This window comes from Heterobasidion irregulare (genome assembly GCF_000320585.1).
Source record: "Heterobasidion irregulare TC 32-1 unplaced genomic scaffold scaffold_11, whole genome shotgun sequence".
Classification (NCBI taxonomy): domain Eukaryota; kingdom Fungi; phylum Basidiomycota; class Agaricomycetes; order Russulales; family Bondarzewiaceae; genus Heterobasidion; species Heterobasidion irregulare.
The window spans coordinates 539,794-557,513 of NW_009258207.1; the positions used below are offsets into that span (position 1 = coordinate 539,794).

At 40.5% G+C, this 17,720-nt stretch overlaps 7 protein-coding genes across 7 annotated transcripts; 4 read left to right on the plus strand and 3 right to left on the minus strand.

The window, feature by feature from the left end:
* Nucleotides 1-7,391: 7,391 nt before the first annotated feature.
* Nucleotides 7,392-7,643, plus strand: HETIRDRAFT_53299 (uncharacterized protein; the record flags this gene model as incomplete). The annotated part of the gene is made up of 1 exon (XM_009552880.1): nt 7,392-7,643. A coding segment is annotated over one exon (252 nt), but the record flags the coding sequence as incomplete, so codon positions are not given.
* A 1,845-nt stretch (nt 7,644-9,488) lies between these two features.
* On the minus strand, nt 9,489-9,799 carry HETIRDRAFT_421922 (uncharacterized protein; the record flags this gene model as incomplete). Its single annotated transcript, XM_009553065.1, has 2 exons — nt 9,489-9,719; nt 9,755-9,799. The coding sequence occupies 2 exons, from the start codon at nt 9,797-9,799 to the stop codon at nt 9,489-9,491; spliced, it is 276 nt and encodes a 91-aa protein (XP_009551360.1).
* A 2,285-nt stretch (nt 9,800-12,084) lies between these two features.
* HETIRDRAFT_429907 (uncharacterized protein) lies at nt 12,085-13,132 on the plus strand (the record flags this gene model as incomplete). The annotated part of the gene is made up of 2 exons (XM_009553066.1): nt 12,085-12,652; nt 12,936-13,132. The coding sequence occupies 2 exons, from the start codon at nt 12,085-12,087 to the stop codon at nt 13,130-13,132; spliced, it is 765 nt and encodes a 254-aa protein (XP_009551361.1).
* Nucleotides 13,133-13,756: 624 nt separating this feature from the next.
* HETIRDRAFT_328582 (uncharacterized protein) lies at nt 13,757-13,991 on the plus strand (the record flags this gene model as incomplete). Its single annotated transcript, XM_009553067.1, has 2 exons — nt 13,757-13,829; nt 13,879-13,991. 2 exons carry the CDS (start codon nt 13,757-13,759, stop codon nt 13,989-13,991), a joined length of 186 nt encoding a protein of 61 aa, XP_009551362.1.
* A 1,193-nt stretch (nt 13,992-15,184) lies between these two features.
* Nucleotides 15,185-16,109, minus strand: HETIRDRAFT_389478 (uncharacterized protein; the record flags this gene model as incomplete). The annotated part of the gene is made up of 6 exons (XM_009553068.1): nt 15,185-15,335; nt 15,389-15,478; nt 15,531-15,618; nt 15,691-15,754; nt 15,835-15,950; nt 16,075-16,109. 6 exons carry the CDS (start codon nt 16,107-16,109, stop codon nt 15,285-15,287), a joined length of 444 nt encoding a protein of 147 aa, XP_009551363.1. The 3' UTR covers nt 15,185-15,284.
* An 88-nt stretch (nt 16,110-16,197) lies between these two features.
* On the minus strand, nt 16,198-17,053 carry HETIRDRAFT_436495 (uncharacterized protein; the record flags this gene model as incomplete). Its single annotated transcript, XM_009553069.1, has 2 exons — nt 16,198-16,902; nt 16,953-17,053. 2 exons carry the CDS (start codon nt 17,051-17,053, stop codon nt 16,296-16,298), a joined length of 708 nt encoding a protein of 235 aa, XP_009551364.1. The 3' UTR covers nt 16,198-16,295.
* A 143-nt stretch (nt 17,054-17,196) lies between these two features.
* HETIRDRAFT_53245 (uncharacterized protein) lies at nt 17,197-17,669 on the plus strand (the record flags this gene model as incomplete). The annotated part of the gene is made up of 4 exons (XM_009552877.1): nt 17,197-17,279; nt 17,334-17,404; nt 17,475-17,543; nt 17,593-17,669. 4 exons carry the CDS (start codon nt 17,197-17,199, stop codon nt 17,667-17,669), a joined length of 300 nt encoding a protein of 99 aa, XP_009551172.1.
* Nucleotides 17,670-17,720: the final 51 nt, after the last annotated feature.

Sequence of the window (17,720 nt, forward strand, 5' to 3'; positions counted from 1 at the left end):
TCAAATATAAGTCACAGTCTGCTTCCAAGTCATAAGTGTATTACTTAACTAACCTTCTAAGTTATATGCAAAGCATATATGAGAATATGGTCCTAACAATGGGTGTAAGTGACAAACAATTCAGTAATAATAGGAAAGTTAGGAAAAACAAGGTTTCTGGGGGTGGTGAAGGTAATAAAAGAGTTGGCAAGTTATCAAAATTGAGAAGGTGATGGTAAGAGAGGTAGTAAGGCACAATGTTAGTGTTGGCAGATAGGCTGAGATCAACATTAAATCCAAGAGTACTAAAGCTAGTAATGGGTTCTTGGATCTCATTGCATTTAGCAGTATGTCATAAAGATTATTAGAAATCCCTTAGTGGAAATTTGAAAGTAAACCCCTCATAGTGGGCTTTAAAATAATGTGCTGTAATGGTTCTATATGTGAAAAACACAGCAAAACTACTATTAAACATGGGTAGGCTTGGAGCTAACTTATTTATAGACTGACAAACCTTTTATTAGTAGAGAGATGAAGTATGATATATATACACAAAGTTGTGCAAAGCTATGCAAAGCTAGACTGAAGCTAGATTAAAGCTAGAGTAAAGACTAGTGACAAGGTCAATAGCAATATAATGGTGCAAGTTGTATAACTGGCATGGAGCAATGTAGAATATATAAACCTCAGTCACAATTAACCAAGGGGACTTTAAGTGCAACAATAAAGGCCTTGGCAAGAGATACAATAATAGTGCAAAGACAATGGCAAAGACAAGCAATATAAGTAATATCTCCTTGTAAAGTTAAGCTCTAAATAGAGGGGTATTCAAAACTAGTATATTTTAGAGTCAAAGATAAGTATTTATAGTAAATCAAAGTAGGTAAAACAAATGTAAAGTCATAAGATAAAGTGCAAGTAATATCATACCAAGGCTAAAAACTCAAAAGATAAAGAGAACCATATATAGAGTTGCTTATAAATCTTAGGGTTCTATTGTGCCATAGTCAAGAAAATAAACAATATCTAGTGAGGGGATATAAAGAGTGAGCAAGGTGGTCTTTGCAAAGTATAAATGGGAATGAATTAAAAGACCTACAGTGTCCAATAAGCATATGCAATAAAGCTTACTGCAAATAAAGCATCACAAAGATAAACTTTGATACACTCATATGGAATGGTACATGGCACATATTATTAGGGCTTAGTGGCATTGGCATCATTGAGGGCACTTTCCTAAGTGGTTGCACTACATATAAGCACTTTACATAAACTATAAGGTATTGCTGGATAAACTGTAATAGATGACTGTGTTAGTCTATTGCCATGACTACCTTTAGGATATATTGCATGAGGCTGTAGGTCATCCCAAGCCTAACAAGTAGTAGCTAAATATTAGCAAAGTATAGTGTATGGTACTGCAAACTTAGTGATCAATTCCAAAGAAAGTACAAAAACAAGGGCCTTAGTGCTTAAAGAGGTGGCACACTTATCAATAAGGTAGGTGGAGGACTAACTTTACTAGAATATTAAAGGACCTTTGTGAGTGGAGAGATGGGGCATAAGATATATACTATAAGAACTCAAGGTATCAAGCAAAATGTCAAGATGTCAAGTAAGGTAATATAAGGGTATATGAGCTATAGCAAGCAATATTGAGGTGACACACGATTAGTCCCATATAAGACAAGACAATAAACCATAGACCAAGGTGACTTTAAGGGAAGCAAAGGCAATAATAATAAAAGCAATAAAAAAAGTAATAATAAGTCAAGCAAGGATAATATTGGTGATATAATAGAGATGTCTCTAAGTATTGAGCATATCACCAAAACAACCTCTAGGGTAGGGTAGACAAAAGCTAGTATCTAATATACAAAGAATTATTAGCATAGACCTAGAAAAGCAAAGGTATACCAAGATAAGCAATAAAAGGTATAGATTAATATGCACAAATAGTTTAGGACAGTACTAATAAATTGACTGAATATTTGGTCTTGGCTAGTGCACAACCAATAGAGAACCAAAAGACAGTGTTGCAACCAATAACTGTGTGCTTTAAGAGCCACATAGGGAGCTAATGAGATATAATAGAGAATAAAGAGGACAATCAATAGGGACAATATACAAACACAAATGAGCTTTAAACTATGGGGTATGAAAGCTGATATATTCCAGAGTTGTATATGGGTTTTTATAGTAAGAACAACTCTAAGTAAAATACCAAATAAGAAATGAGAGTAAATGTTGAATAGGCACCAAGACCTAGTAAATATCAAAGATAAGAAGCTAGAGGTAATGTCCATATAGGTTTAGAAGATGATAAGGTGAAAGTCTATCATGAATGCCAAATGCCCAAATAATTGGCATCTAGTATCCAAGTATAAGTAACTTAGATGTGCTCCCAGAACCAATAAGAATATATATAGAACAAATATGTGCATAGTAAAGCCAAGTGATGGTATAAGATTAGATTTGACCAAATATATGGGAATCAAGGAGATAAGAGATAAGAACTAACTTGGACATAGCTATTGAAAGCTGATTGGCTATTTGATGCTAAGAATATCATTAAGCAATGTAATGCTATCTTGCCGACTCTTATATACTGATGATAAACATATGGATGATATTTAAGACTGACTAAATAGTGCCAAATAGTAATTATTAGTTAGATATTGTTTAATTGGTGTTTGCTTATCTTTGGTAGGTAATTATGTCTTTGTTACCTACTTTCTTTGTTTAATATCTCTTCTAAACTCTTTCAATATTGCTTTCTAGTCCTTAGCATAAGTATATGCTCATTAATAGCAAGGAGCAATATAAGCAAGATCTTCTTACAAAGTTGAGCTCTAAACAAAGGGATATTCAAAACTAGTATATTACAGTGTTGTAGATAGGTATTTATAGTAAATCAAATCAAGTAGAGTGAGCACAAGATTATAAGATAAAGTGAAAGCAATATTGTGCCAAGACCATAATATCAAGAGATAATAAAAAAACATATATAGAAATACTTGTAGGCTATGAGGTTCTGTTATACTATGATTAAGAAACAAAGAGTATTTAGTAAAGGGTATAGTAGAGAGACAAGGTAAACTCTGTGAGAAAGGTAGACTAGTGGATCATAAGACCTATACTATCCAATAGGCATGCACAATAATGCTCACTGCTTTGCCTGTGTGGTCTTTACTTAAAGTGCATATAGCTGGTACTTGGTGATGCTTTAGAGGGTATAGTAGACTTAAGGTCAGTGTACAATATATATGGGGAGCAGGCAAGATAATACAAGTCAATGACTATAGTGTATAAGAAAGACCATGTTGGCCTATTATTATAATGTCAAGCTTATAGTATACATTAAAGGAAACCATACTAGGCTACAAAAACTCCTGATAGTCTCTGGGGTACTCCATAAAGCCACATAATAGTACTAGTAGAACCGTAAAAACTAGGAGTCTTGGCACTTAGAGTAATAGTATACTCCTTACTATCAACTTGTATCCATCTATACCTACCTATTATTAGACATAGGATACTTATAAGTACAAGCTAGTCCTACCTACTAAATATTAGTCCTTGATGTTGAGTGAGATCTACAAGATGGTAAGACTGGAATAGAAGAGCTCAGTTGTCACTCAAGGTAGAGGTAAAATAACTGAATTAAATAGTACCTGCAAGATGGTAAGGCTAGAATAAAAGAGCTATGAATGGCTTTTAGTATAAGTAAGATAATGTAGATGAATGAGAAGCTTACCTCAGTCATTACTTAAGGTAGAGGTAAAATAACTAGGGGAGTAGGTGCCAAGCATTACAGACTTAATGGTAGGTCTACAATACCAAAGTATGAATAAGGAAATCAATAAGTAGGAAAATACCAAATAAAGAAGAGGAGAGGTTAAAGGAAGTCATACTTCAACACTTCCCCTTGACCTCCATAATACCAAGACCAATCATCAATTTTTTATCCCAATGATGAGCATAGGTGTATTCTAGGCACCAATACCCCACTTTTCACAGCTTTTCAGTATTCTTTGACCATTTGGCCTATTTAGGACTGACTGATCCCAATTCATTTGATTTGTTAGCTACCAACTTTGTATTTAGACCTTTACACAGTTATTTAGGGCTGTTCATAGCCACCCTATGCACTTATTAGAATCAGAGGTAGCCAAACACTTTGTTGACTCAGAATAGATCTGTCTTTTTATCTCTTATTGTTCTTATGCCTTCTGTTGACTTATCCTTTATTATCTTGTCTCCAGGTCCATGTAGACTCACCTTGGCAATCTCTCTACTTTTTTAGACTTTAGAGTTATTGCTTCTTATCTTATAGTGTTTGTAACATCACTTCCTTATCTTTTTTACCTTTGACAGCTCCTAGCATGTATTTCTGATTGCTCTATGCCTCTGCCAATCTCTCTATCTTGTACCTATTCAGACTTACTATAAAAGGGCACCTATGGCCTTGCAATACATTAGCTTTGGCTCCCCCCCTCATTCTAATTCTATTTGCGTGCTTGTATTCATAAGACTTTGAGCCATTGCCTTTTAATCCTCATTCACATTTTGCCCCTTTGTTTGTGTTATTGTATTTGATTGCAGCCTTTCGTCAGAGCCCTCATTATTTTGCTCTCTCCCTCTTATCTAGTTTGTCATCCTCTACCAGTGTCTAGTATAGCCTCATGCCCATTCCCTTTCTTTTGCATACCAATTAAGTCCTAATCACATGTCAGCTAGCCAAAAATACCAATTTTGGAGTTGTTTGTTCAGACCACATTGTATTTGACTAGCATCTACTCCCTGCCAATTTGTGTCAGTCTCACTTTGATTACAGCTACACTCCAAACACTTCCAGTTATCCCAATCAATCCTGAACAAATGTTACCTAACTAAAGATTTTGGTTTCAGAGCCGTTTCTATACTCCAAATACTTTTAGTATGATCCCTTATTAGTTGTGGCACATCCAACAGTTCCTTGCACACTGAAACCAGCTCCTGCCTCCCTGCACTTATAGGGATGTTTCTTAGGTGTGTTTCATACTTAGAGGCATCACTAGCATATTACCAAGGGATCCCTTTTATAGGTTTATCCACCAAGTTATATGCTAAGCTAACATGCTCTATCTTGAGCTCCCCGCATTCCACACATTCCCAGACAAAGTGATAGTGAATATTGATGTGTTTTGCTTATAAGTGATTGACATATTCATGTGTCAAGATATTTATGCCAAGGTTGTTACTATATATTAGGGTAGGATTTGTAATTAGAACCTCTAGCTTACAGAAGAGCATGCAAAGCCAGATTTCCATCTGTGTAGTACTAGATGTGGCAATATATTTGGCCTTAGTTGTTGAGATTGTGATAGACTACTGTTTCTTGTAGCTCCAAGTAATGGGTGCACTAGCTAGGAGAAACACCCATCCTAATGACAAACAGCAGTTCAATTCAACTGTATAGTTCATGTCAAAGTAGCCAATAGGAAATAGGCTTCCTCTTTTTCCATGGTATATGATTTCATGGTCCATGATGCCTTTGAGATAATAACACAGATACTTGAGGACATACCAATAGTGTGTGCCAAGAGCATGCACAAATAATCCAAGCACCTAGGTAGCATATGAGATGTCAGGTCAAGTAGCAACAGTGAGATAGTTGATGGCACCTAGGATTTCCTGATAGGGCTTGTTATGGCTCTTATGGTGCTCTACGTCATCAATAGGCTCAAATAGTAGACAGTATGCTTCTCCTAAGGGGAGCAGGGTAGACTCAATGCTATAGTCAAGTACTTGCATCTGGAAAAACACCCCCTTGTATTAGCTCTGGATTATATCTAATAGTGTCTAAAAGTATCTAAAAGTGTTAATAGTATTTAAAAGTGTCTAATTTTCTAATTGGGAGCAACACACTGTGAGCATTAGATTGGTTTCTAATTTCATGATATTAGCACTAATTCTATACTAAGAAGTCTTTAATTATTAGTAGGAAATAGTAAGTACTACTGCTCTATCAGTGAGAAGGTAAAGATGTGGCACATTCTATACTATTTTAGCATATTACTCTCCTTCATATATGCCTATACCATTATCTTGTAGCTCTTTTGCTGACTTTCCAGCTGCCTTTACAAGGGATATAGAAAGAGAGAAATGTGCATTGATGCCCCCAGCCACTTTGTTGGCAGCTTGGCAGCTGCTACAAGAGGCTATGAAGACCTAGGTACCTTGTCCTTGCACACAAGATCATTAAAGTTGTCATTGTTAGCCAATGCCTGCTACTGGTCATTATAGGACACAACATGTGGGTTGGACTTAGGGATATGCTATATGCAGCCTTGTAGACCTTATCTATTAGTACAGTGGCTAATACTGTCTTGTGCAGCACACAATCATCATTACTATTGATATTATAATTTTTAGCACTATTTATATTGTTTATTGCCTTGTTATACAGAAGATGCTCAAACTTGGTGTTTTCCTCTAGCTATTAGGCTGTGGAAAAGACAGTCATATTGGCATGTGGTGCCAGAATGATATATTTGCCTGCTATATAGGAAATATATGCATTAAGCATATTAAGATCACCTCCAACAATCTTGTGCTTATTTATATATAGGCATGCCATACATATACTCTTGTCCCCACCCTCTACCTCACTAGTGGCTATTTGGAAAACCCCTCTCTCTTATTGGATCTTGATTATTCATAATCATGTTTTGATCAAATTTGCAAATTCAGGTAGCATTGTCTATACTAGTAGAGTCCCATTGAATATTACACTCAATCATAGTTTTACACATTCTTAGTCTAAATTGTATAAGTGCCATAATTTATTTTTATCCTATATAAAGTGTATTATTTATTTTCCATTGGTTTATTATCTTCTTAGCTGGTGTTTAAACTAAATCCTAATAGACCTGACTTTTTAGGTATTTATTAATCTATTTATTTATAAGAGAGAGGAAAGATAAATGTTAGATAAAATCAGAGATGTTGAGGTTGCCTATATTATGTCTACTTATTTAGATTACCAAGTTCATATCTTAGACCTTGTGGCTTAGTGGCATAGAGCATCTGTCCTAGGTGCTTGCATATATGAGGTTGTTGGTTGAACTCTGGCAGAAGGCAAGTTTGTTATAAGGTATATTTTGTGTTTAGGTATTGAACTAGTGCTCAAATAGACATGAATTTATAAGAAGGCTATGAAAACACTGATGCTTGATTTATTATGATTTTTCCGAAATTTCAAGTTATAATCAATCCTAATAATTCCTAATTTAGGAAAATTATGTCTAATTAGAACAGGTTTAGAGAAGGGGTAAGCTAAAAATGTCTAATCCTAATCATTCTTAATTATGCATAAATAGAACTAATTAGAGCTTAATACAAAGGGGTGGTTTTCCAGATTCAAAGGACTTCTCATCAATAAACAATTCTGCCAGAAACAAAAAATACCACTTCAAATGATTGACAGACTCATCCTGGTATTTAATGTAGATGGCACTGCTAATGAAGGAGGAAAAATCATAGACAAAGCATGCCTGTTGATGAGAATGACAGATAACAAAGAAGATTACCATGACAAACAAAGTGAACTCCTTGCTACCAACCTAGGAGGAGAGGATGTTATTTTAGGAACAAATTGGCTACATGAGCACAATCCATAGATTGATTAGGTAAAGAATCACTTCACATTCTCTTTGTGTGCAACAATGTGTCTAGTCAGCAGACCCAGATTCACCATATAAGCACAAACCTTCCCATGACGATAAAGACAATCGGGTACTCAAAAATAAAAGATGAACCAGAAAAAGAAAACAAAGATGAAAATTTCTTCTCCGAATTCTATGAAGAGTGGTACAACAAAGACCCATTCGAAATGCACCCATTTAAAGCCATTCACATCAGGTCTACCCACAGCAAGTTACAAGAACTAGTAGAAACAGTGAACAAGAAAAAGGATGAATATACAATAGAAGAAATAGTTTCTACATACATCCTTAAATGCTTTTCCAAAGTCTTCAGCCAGGAGGCCTCACAAAGGCTCTCTGAACACTTGCAATGGGATTATAAAATTAACATAAAGCTAGGATAGGAATTGAGCAGATGTAAACTGTACCCTTTAATGGGACAAGAAGAAGACAAACTATATGAAATGCTGTAAGAAAACCTGAAATGGGGAACTATAAGAGTATCCAAGTCCCCACAGGCCTCCCCTTTTTTCTTCATAAAGAAAAAAGAAGGAGACCTCAGACCAGTTTAGGACTATAGAAAGCTAAACAAGTGGACAATAAAGAATAAATACCCTCTACCCCTGATCAATGATGTAATTAGAACCATTGCAAAATCAGGAGCAAAGGTGTTCTCAAAATTTGACATCAAATGGGAATACAACAACATCTGTGTTGCAGAAGGAAACAAATGGAAAATGGCATTCTTAACCAAATTTGGCCTATTTGAATGCCTCATCATGTTCTTTGGTCTCTGCAACTCTCTGGCCACATTCCAGACTATGATGAACATTATCTCTCACAACCTCATCATCGCACAAGTCATGGCAGTATACATGGATAATATCATCATCTTTACAAAAACAGTGGAAAAACACCAACGAGTAACAATCCAAGTTATGCAGATACTCCTAGATAACGATGATACGCTAGAGGTGGCTCTAAGTGCCGAGCACAACACTAAAACAACCTCTAATGCAGGAGTGCTGGAGCTAGTATCTAATACACAAGGAATTGTTAGTGATGACTTTAGAAATTGAAGGCGTACCGAGAAGCAACGGGGAGTATAAGATTATAGCACCCGAATGGTTTCGGGACTGCGCCGAACACCGACCGAACGTTCGGTCGGTCGTGTCAGGGACTTGGTTGGTAACAAGAAGGTAGTGTCGCGACCGACAACTACGTGCTTCAAGAGCCACACGGGACTCTGACAATATACGAGGGAGGACGGGGGGGTACGAGCGAAGATATGAGTACGAACGCAAATGAGGCCAAACGACGAGGATAACAAGTTTTCAGAAGTTGACGAAGGCGATTTCGATGGTTGAGACGAGTGCGGATGAGCTCTGAACTGTGGGGTGCGCAAAGCTGCTTTATTCCAGAGTTGTATGTAGGTTTTTATAGTAAACCGAGCCTCTAAGTAAAATATTAAACAAGAAATGAGAGTAGATGTAAAATGGGCACCAAGCCTTAGTGATCAGAGAAGATAAGAAGGTAGGTGAGATGTCTATATAGGTTCCGAAGGTGACAAGGTAAAAGTTAATCAGCGATGGCAAAATCCCAAACGTTCGGGATCTGTCGCCCGAGCGTAGGTAGACGGGACAGGCGTTGGAGAACCAATGAAAAGTAAAGAAGAGGTATCGTACAATCAGGGTGGCCAAGTAATGGTGCAAGATCACATTTGACCGACCATGTGGAAGTCGGGAAGATAAGCGATAAGGACCGACCGACTCACAGAGGACATCAGCCGATACAGAATACTGGCTCCGATCTCGTAAACACTTATTGTAACACTCCTGTGTGGCCATGGTGAGTACGTGAAGTGTGGGCGAACTGACCCAAGTGCTGTCGAACGTCCTTTGGTGGCTTGTCGTTGGTCGGGCAGGGACCGACCATGTTCGGTGCAAGTCGGCATCTTTGGTACTTGTCGAGCGCTGTTCGGTATCTCCCAAAAGCTTCCCGAATACCTCCCTCGGACCCTAGCGCGGGTGCATGCTCATCAACGACCTGTTCCTTAAACCTTCCAAATGCGCATTTGAAGTAAACACAGTTGAAGATCTTGGCTTTATTATCTCTGTGAACAACATAGCCATGGACCCAGTCAAAAGCAAAGGAATGTCCAAATAGCCAATACCAACCAACTTAAAGGAAGTACAATCCTTCTTAGGTTTCAGAAACTTTTACCAGAGATTCATCCAAGACTTTGCTACGATAGCACGACTCCTAAACAACCTCACAAAGAAGGATACTCTATCTGTATGGACAGAAGAATGCAATATGGCATTTGAAACCCTCAAACTTTGTTTTACGTCGACACCAGTACTGATCTGTCCCTATAGAAACTGGCCATTCCAACTTGAAACTGATGCCTCAGACTTCGTATTAGGTGCCATTCTATCACAAGAAGTCCCGGGCAATGGCTAGCACCTAGTAGCCTATTTATTGAAAACATTCAATATGGCAGAACAAAACTATAACATCTTTGATAAAGAACTGTTAGCTATTATACATGCCTTAAACCACTGGCGCATCTACCTTGAAGGTGCAAGATATCCATTTGAAATATGGTCAGACCATAAGAACCTTCTTTACTCCTCCATAGCCAGAACCCTCTCCTGCTGACAAGCGCACTGGGCTCTTTTCTTATTACGCTTTGACTTCATATTAGTGCATAAACCTAGTGCTTCCCACTGCCCAGATGCTCTGTCCTGGCATCCAGACCTAAAGAAGGGGGTAAAATTAGACAACGAAAGTCAGATACTGCTAAAACCCCAACTGTTTGTCAAAAGCGCGATAGGAAGAGGCACAGTCAGGATGTTAGATAAACAACTCAGACAAGAACTAAAAAACATCATAGCAAAAGACAAAGAAGTAGTAAAAACGATAGAAGTCATCAAGGTGGCAGGACCAAAGACACTTGCAAAAGGACTACAAGAATGGAATCTAGAAGATGACCTCATCTAGCATAGAGGCAAGATATATGTTCCACCAAGTGGCAAACTAAAAAGAAAAATAGTAAAAATATACCATGACTCACCTGCAATCAGACATCCAGGATGATGGAAGACATATGTCCTAGTATTAGACAACTTCTGGTGGCCTGGAATGTCAATATTTGTAAAAGAATATATAATAGGATGTGCCACATGCCAAAATACCAAGAATATCACACACCCTACACGTGTTCTACTAATTCTAAATGAAATACCAGAAGGACCCTGGCAGATGATTACAATGGACTTTATCACAGATCTTCTGCAGGTCAGATCATATGACGCAATACACATAATAGTAGACAGAAGCACCAAGGGAGTTATCTACACTCCATGTGTAAAAACCATAGATGTGGAGGGAACAGCCAACCTCTACAGAAGAACATCTGGATACAATATGAACTTCCAAGGAAGATCATCTCAGACCAAGGCCCACAATTCACTGCCAGATTCACAAAAGAACTCTGGAAGAAACTAGCAGTAACAACAGCCTTGTCCATGGTGTACCACCCAGAGATAGACAAAAAAAACAAAAAGGGTAAATCAAGAATTAGAATAGTACCTTTGAGTGTTCTGCAATTACAAACAAACAAACTGGCCCGAACTCCTACCATACACAGAGTTTGCACACAATGTCAGAGAGCATTCAGCAATGCACCAATCCCTGTTTGAACTCATGTATGGCTATAACCTATCCTTCACACCTCAGATAATACCAAGATTTGATATTCCCCATATTAAACAGAGACTGGAAAGGCTGGAACAATTATGAAAAGAAACAAAAGCCAGCCTAGAAGTTGCAGCAGAACTAATGAAAAGGAAAACCACCGAGAATGAAGTTAGACTAAAAGCAGGACAAAAAGTTTGGCTCTTAGGAGAAAACATAACCATGACACACCTAAAAGACAAACTAGCCCCTAAACTACATGGACCATTTGAAATAGAAGAAAGACTAGGACTAGTAATGTACAAACTAAAACTTCCACCCACATAGAAAATACACCCCATGTTTCATGCCTTCCTAATCACACCATATTAAGAAATGACTGCCCATGGCCCCAACTACAAACAACCGCCCCCTGACCTCATGGAAGGACAAGAAGAATACAAAGTCAAAAAAATTCTCAATAGAAGGAAACAAGGATGCGGATACTGTTACCTAGTACGTTGGAAGGGATATCTGGACTTGTCAAACAAATGGATCACAAGGTCAAATCTGAAGAATGCCAAAGAACTCATAGAAGCCTATGATATACAACACCCTGGAAGCATACCCCTAAGGATGACCCTCGCAAACATCAGACAAACAAACCCAGAAACATATAAAATCTCTAACTCAATCTTCCCCATCCCCTCATAACTTCAACAACCCCACTTCTCTTATAATGATCTTCCTCCTGCTCCAAATGGCTTCAATCATAAACCTCACCATCAACTATTCTGACAGCACCTTTGTCAATGAATCAACACAGATGACTCCAACTCCCAAGTCATCTGTGACAGAAGAACAGTTCTCACTTTCTGACAAAGAACAGGCAGCCTATGAAGCAGGAATGGATGATGAGGCCACTACAAGACTGCAAGAAGAAGAAGATAGGTATAGAGATGAGATAATGGAAGAGCTAAAATATCAGGAGAGACTTAGGCAATACACTGAAGAGGAAGCAGCACACCCCACACCCTCACCCCCTCACTCTCCTTCTCCCCCACCCCTAATCTGTGAAGGAAACAAAGGAATTATCTTTCTAGACAGAGAATTGTACCTTAGCACCCCTGTCACATATCTCATGGGGCTCATAGAGGGGTCACCAAGCACAGAGTTTGTCTTGGGACCCACCTGGCCAGAGATACAGAGGGCACTAGAGATTTTGGAGGAAGAAAGGGCTTTTGTACAACATGCACAGAGCGCTTTACAGATGCGAGAAGGGACCCTCATTGCCCGCATCAATGCAGGTGAGAAAAAATTGATAGGACTCAATCATGCCAAACCCTTCTATAACACTTTTCACCCTGCTGATGACCCCACTTCTGCCACTGGATACTATATGCCATCCATAGCTGTGGTATCTCACACCTTATCTTCAGCTTCAAATGGAAGTCCACTTCACCTGATGCCAGAGACTTATACCACAGGCCCAGACAGAGGGATCTATAGGTTCACATATTCTTCCCCTCGTTTTTAAGCCATCCCCCTGACTTTTGGCCTCCAACGTTGATGAGCATGCACCCACGCTAGGGTCCGAGGGAGGTATTCGGGAAGCTTTTGGGAGATACCGAACAGCGCTCGACAAGTACCAAAGATGCCGACTTGCACCGAACACGGTCGGTCCCTGCCCGACCAATGACAAGCCACCAAAGGACATTCGACAGCACTTGGGTCAGTTCGCCCACACTTCACGTACTCACCATGGCCACACAGGAGTGTTACAATAAGTGTTTACGAGATCGGAGCTAGTATTCCGTATCGGCCGATGTCCTCTGTGAGTCGGTCGGTCCTTATCGCTTATCTTCCCGACTTCCACATGGTCGGTCAAATGTGATCTTGCACCATTACTTGGCCACCCTGATTGTACGATACCTCTTCTTTACTTTTCATTGGTTCTCCAATGCCTGTCCCGTCTACCTACGCTCGGGTGACGGATCCCGAACGTTTGGGATTCCGCCATCGCTGATTAACTTTTACCTTGTCACCTTCGGAACCTATATAGACATCTCACCTACCTTCTTATCTTCTCTGATCACTAAGGCTTGGCGCCTATTTTACATCTACTCTCATTTCTTGTTTAATATTTTATTTAGGGGCTCGGTTTACTATAAAAACCTACATACAACTCTGGAATAAAGCAGCTTTGCGCACCCCATAGTTCAGAGCTCATCCGCACTCGTCTCAACCATCGAAATCGCCTTCGTCGACTTCCGAAAACTTGTCATCCTTGTCGTTCGGCCTCATTCGCGTTCGTACTCATATCTTCGCTTGTACCCCCCGTCCTCCCTCGTATATTGTCAGAGTCCCATGTGGCTCTTGAAGCACGTAGTTGTCGGTCGTGACACTACCGAATGTTCAGTCAGTGTTTGGTGCTGTCCCGAAACCGTTCGGGAGCTATAATCTCACACTCCCCATTGCTTCTCAGTACGCCTTCAATTTCTAAAGTCATCACTAACAATTCCTTGTGTATTAGATACTAGCTCCAGCACCCCTGCATTAGAGGTTGTTTTAGTGTTGTGCTCGGCACTTAGAGCCACCTCTAGCGTATCAACGTCTACCCACATATACCAGACTTCCCATTATTGAGTACAATTCTAGCGACTCTGGCACACTCCCCTTTGTCAATTACTGCTGCATCCTCTGAAGAAAGCAGGTGATTGTCTGGTATGACATTAAACTGCCGGGGCAGATGACGGTTCAAATCCATTGGGCCAGTACTCACTGCCACAATAAGAAGAGGGACTCAGCTCTAAGATACAGTCCCCACATAGTTCTAACGAGGTAAGGTATCATAATGTCCATACTGAAGGGCTATCATGCTATGACTCGGCAGTGGGCAATGAGAATTAGTGCCCTAAGTATTATTCTCTTATGACCTGTAACTGATTCTATACGCATTGCTTATGTTTTTCCTGAACTCTTTACTTACTGTTTCTGGCACTGATGGCCTAGAGGAGGGGGTGATGTTATGAACTGCTTACTATATCTTTTCTTGTTTTACCATAATCCATATAAGGGTGCCTAGGACCTTTCTCCCAACTCTACCTTGTGTTCCTGATCCATTGTTACTTGGTCCGTGCTCCTACTTGTACATATTTATAGTAGCTGTGGTACAGCAGGGAAGCCTTAGGCTATCTACTTCTGTCCAATTTAGGAACTGCTGTTAATCAGTGTTCTCTGATTCAAAGACACTAGTCTGATTAGCTCAAACCCTTCACCCTCACTCTATCCACACCATTACTAATCAAGTGGCCTAGGATACTCTCATCCCGAACAGCCGTTTATGACATTTTGTGCTAAGGGCATGTGTTTGAATTATAGTCATAGTTGTCTTTTGGTAAGGGTTCAAACAGATGTATCAGAGGCTAGTTGCTAAATGTATTGAGTAATTGTTGTATCTAATGCCAGCTCTGATTTGGGACTGCTAACATTTTTGGGATATATTCAGCCATTTAGATGGATATATACAAGGCATATATGGCACACATAGAATATATCTACTAAACTGATTACCTACCTGGATTTGATAAAGCTAAGATAGGGCCAAAGTCATTTAGCTTTATTCTGAAACTAATTAGCTTTGTTGAGGCATTTTTGCACTGTATGAGTTGGAAGCAACCCCTATTGCATAACAGCTAACATGATGCTGAATAAGGTCCCGGTAGTGTAATAATTCTTGAAAAGGATGTTCGGCTGTGTATCTGCTGGGCAACTTTTTTGCCCATTTACTAATGCCAAGGAGGGCAAAACTCACACAGCATGGATACAGTGGTAATTTTCTGTCATACACGATAAAAGGAGAAATTTGGACTATAGGCTCAAGGGGGACAAGAGACAGATGTGCTCTAAAGTCGAAGATGCGGTGGAAAGCCAATATAACTAAATTGGTTTGATTTTGAAATGAAGGGAAATGAGAGAGAAGATGAGGCACTATGTGGGCAATGACTATCAGAAGTCAAGGTTGAAAGAAAGGCGCAACGTACCCGGAGATCCTGCACCAGATAATAGAATACACGCAATCCTTCCGGGTCCTCGCTATCCTGTATATCGGCTAACGAGCCAACTTTCGCGGTCTATGATAATGATGGTTGAGATATTTACCCAACGGAAATGGAAAAGACGAACCTCAAATGCGATGTGGTCATTGCCCACGCGGATCTCGAGCTCCTGCTTCCCCACAATATTTTTCTTTGGCCAATTAGTGTCATCTTCCCTAAAGAAGTGAAAAAGAAAGCGTGATCGCGAGTCAGAAAGGGAGTACAATTCAAACGGAAACGAAACGTACTTTGTGATCTCACTCTGCTCTACAATGCGCTTGAGCTCCTTCACTACCAACGGTCCTACCCACACTGTGATCATGTCGAGAAACGAGCGGCAGAAATAATGAACTGTATCAGCGGAGTCGAGACCTATTGGTGAGATCACGCACTTTCTTTGCGGATTAGAGAGTCATTGCGGTAGTTAGAGTTGTTAGCATATCGGAGGCGGCCATGCGAGTACTCGAATTCAAGAAATTCGTGCCCGTGTTTGCCAGAGTGGCCCGTACTGTGCAAATGAGACGGAGCCGGATTAACGAAAACGTGGGGGACGAAGACTGTTGACGCGTACTAGTATCTAACAGCACAAACAACCATTAGCTATAGTATTATGAGATACGGTGAGCATCTACCTCAAGTAGAAAGGGTCTTTGTCGTATGAGGACATCGCTTTGTCGTCGTCGTCGAATGCAATGAACCGCGTTGTGGCTGAGAGCGATGTTGGCTGCGTTTGGCAATGGGCAGTCCATGGACCTAGTCTCTCAGCATGCAGCGACTATTGCCCCCCTTTTTAAGCTACTAGGCTCATAATATGTAGTGCAGTCACATAGTCTAGTATAAGTGCTTTGATAAATCACGACGAGCGCTCAATGACCGGTAGTGTCGCAGAGCTGCCCTCGATAGACTGCATCTCCTCTTTGACAATCTGCTGCCCCACTGCCTCGACCTCCTTTTTTGTTGTGAGATGACCAGGCATCATCTGCTCTACCATCATGTCCATCCGTTTCTTCCCCACCCCTACAGGTAGTCTGTGCCACCTTACAATTCGCATACCAACGCCCGGCATGGCATGCCTCTCCATGTATTTGACCCACCGATCCACAACCTCCTGGTCGGCGTCAAACGCCTTGATAGCACGCTTGTGCACCAGACGTTCGAAATTTTCCTGCGACTTTTTGTGAACAAATGGTCCTCGTGGGACAGTCCACATAGAACGCTGGGTGGGGAGTGATGCAACACCGGACACAGGGATTCCAAGCGACGCAGCAGCGTGCGAGGCGAAGTGCGTAAAAAGAGCGAGGAGGGGAGGGAAATAAGAACGGAAATGGATGAGCGCAACAGGTATTCCGTGTGTTTGGGGGTGCCGGAAAGGGGTGAGGCTGCCGCGTCCATTGACCACTGTTGAGTGGTATTCGTGCTCCTCGGGATCAGAGGGAGCCCGCTTCTTCACAGGGTCAGAACTTGAAAACATTGTCAGTGAAATGCGGGACATGAATAAGAGAGAACTCACGGAGAAGCCACTGTCTGTTTCGAGCGTGTCCATTGCGTTGCCGCGGGTAGAGCAAGACGCGCTCGAATTCGAACGCTGGCCCTCACAACAGTCGAGAGCATTGGAAAACGGTAGAGAGCTGGTCTTGCTACTGGCTCTAAACCTCTCTAAACCCGGTCACTCCGGCTAACGCCGAATTTCCCGACGCTTAGTCTGGGCTCGAAAGCCTTGTGACCTGCAACCTCATCCCGCTCGTGAGACAAGTATGCCTGCAACCACCCAGTCTGAGATAGACACGCTGTATAGCCAGGTACACAGACGCTTAGTAGATTCAGGAGAATGGGACCGGTACATCTCTTGAGATTGACTCTTGACGGTGACCAGGCTCTGATTCTCGCACAGAATCAGTTTGTCACTGAAATATAAATTGAACGACGAAGGATGGATTGACCAATTGCGAGGGAAGTCCAAAGGTGTGTCTCCACACCTATCACTCTATGAACGTACTTCGATATCTCAGTGTGGGGGTACTTCATCTTACAGAGCAAGCAAGAGTGATGGAACCTCTGTCCTTGCGCCAGTTATTAGAACTTGTTGAGCCGAGCGCACAAGGTGAGGATTTTCCAGAGGAGAAACAATTTCTTTGTTCAGTCATCCTTAGCTTCTGTCCCAGAGACTGTCAAACACCAAACTCTAGTCTTGATTCGTCAATTCCTCGAGAAGCAATTTGATAACTGACCACGTAATTTCATGCCGACACGCAAGTTGTATTTTTATTTGATACCCATA